Here is a 2195-nt window from a genome sequence, read left to right as displayed (position 1 = left end):
AATCTATACATACATAGGTGTGTATTGCATTATGTGGTGATACACAGAAACAGGACATACCATGTTTACTTACAATCTATACATACATAGGTGTGTATTGCATTATGTGGTGATACACAGAAACAGGACATACCATGTTTACTTACAATCTATACATACACAGGTGTGTATTGCATTATGTGGTGATACACAGAAACAGGACATACCATGTTTACTTACAATCTATACATACACAGGTGTGTATTGCATTATGTGGTGATACACAGAAACAGGACATACTATGCTTACTACAATATATACATACATAGGTGTGTATTGTCTTTTGTGGAGTTATGAAGATATAGGGTAATACATCAAGGTTACATGCAAAATTTATAAATCATTGTTATAAACCTTTTTAAATTTTATTCCATCTTTTTTAAATAATACAATTTATGCAACTTTAAAGTTAGGTAAACTGAATTTTTTGCAAGTTGTTGCAACTAACTTTTAAACATCCTAACATTTAACAACGAAACAATCTCACTTTGACAAAAAAAAAATGGAAATTCTTACCTTACTAGCCTTACTGCTTGTCACTGAAACAATTCCACTTCGAGCTGAAAAGTAGTAATTACGTTTCTGTATTAAAAAAAATTCACAGCAAAAATTTTTCAAATCTTAATAATAATAATGTCACGTGATTAATATTTCAAAAACAAAATTAATCTAATACATAAAAAATAATGTTTACAAAATATAATGAAACAATTCATAACTACATATCATTGAAATAGCCTCAATATAAAGTTTTTTTACAAACAACATTCAAGGATTACTAAATCAAAATTCAGGTTCCGATTCGCGTATTGAATTATGGGAAAAAAGGACAAGAAGTATTCTACATAAAGTCTTGATGCAAACAAGATAAAAAACTTACCACTTTTGACAACAAACTCTTTGCCACTTAGAATATGATGAAGCAAGGTCTTCATCTCAAATGGACTCAAATTCAACAAATGTTCAGATGCTTCATCACCTGGAGGAGAAGGATGGATTTAGAAGCTGCAAAATGACCGTTGTTTTAGTAAACGAGAAGGATGGATTTAGAAGCTGCAGTTTAAATGACCGTTGTTTTAATAAAGGAGAACGATGGATTTAGAAGCTGCAGTTTAAATGACCGTTGTTTTAGTAAACGAGAAGGATAGGTTTAGAAGCTACAGTTTAAATGACTGTTGTTTTAATAAACGAGAAGGATAGGTTTAGAAGCTGAAGTTTAAACGACCGTTGTTTTAATAAACGAGAAGGATGGATTTAGAAGCTGCAGTTTAAATGACCGTTGTTTTAATAAACGAGAAGGATGGATTTAGAAGCTGCAGTCTAAATGACCGTTGTTTTAATAAAACATAACAATACAGCAGAATTAAATCTCAAATTAAACTATTACCACAGATCCAGAAATGTGCTTGGAATACTATCAAACTGTGGACACTTCAGATAACAAAGCATTTTTCAATGTTAATCACTTAGCAATAAGCAACTGGGTTCCTAAGCCAAATATTTGCAGTTTTCTTTGTTAATTTTCCTGTTCATTGTTAAGAATGTTAATTCTAATAATTCTGTTAAAGTTTGACGACACTTATCTATATTAATAGTACAGGCCAGAAATATGACTTAACTTCATTATCCTAGGTTAACGTTAATCCTAGATTAACAGTTCCCTACTTCTAATGTTAAGTTCAGACTGATTGAGTAAAATAAAGCCAGAACTAAACAACTGTTACAGGTTTAGAAGAGATAAACAGATATTATAAACCCACCAGAGCATTTCAGGGATCGAGCGAGCTCAGACGCCATTACTTGTATTATAAGTCCGACTCTGAGTCTCAGCATTTCTTGGAAAAGCTGTGGTTCAGTACGAATAAACATGGCTAGGTACACCAACAACTCCTACAAATAAATAAAAAAGTTAAAGAAATTAAAGTTCCTGTGAACATTTTAAATTCACATTTAACATGACAAAAAATTCTTTATGACTAATAGAAGTTTCTCTGTGTGATAAGAGTAACAGTAGCCACTCTAGATAAACCCACTAATAGAAGTTTCTCTGTGTGATAAGAGTAACAGTAGCCACTCTAGATAAACCCACTAATAGAAGTTTCTCTGTGTGATAAGAGTAACAGTAGCCACTCTAGATAAACCCATTAACAGAAGTT

General features: G+C 31.7%; 1 protein-coding gene across 1 annotated transcript in view; it reads right to left on the bottom strand.

Annotated features, from left to right (window-relative positions):
* Window positions 1–526: 526 nt before the first annotated feature.
* LOC106477473 (probable phosphorylase b kinase regulatory subunit alpha) overlaps window positions 527–2195 on the bottom strand; it is a gene marked incomplete at both ends in the record, with an annotated part of 3277 nt that continues 1608 nt past the window's right edge. Inside the window, 3 exons of the mRNA XM_013938034.2 lie at window positions 527–599; window positions 920–1018; window positions 1800–1929. Of these exons, the coding sequence (XP_013793488.2) occupies window positions 527–599; window positions 920–1018; window positions 1800–1929 (302 nt within the window). The remainder of the gene's footprint in view (window positions 600–919; window positions 1019–1799; window positions 1930–2195) is intronic.

Source organism: Limulus polyphemus, unplaced genomic scaffold (genome assembly GCF_000517525.1).
Source record: "Limulus polyphemus unplaced genomic scaffold, Limulus_polyphemus-2.1.2 Scaffold15794, whole genome shotgun sequence".
NCBI lineage: Eukaryota > Metazoa > Arthropoda > Merostomata > Xiphosura > Limulidae > Limulus > Limulus polyphemus.
The sequence above is the reverse complement of the archived record's forward strand: the minus strand, read 5'-3'. Positions and strand labels throughout refer to the sequence as shown.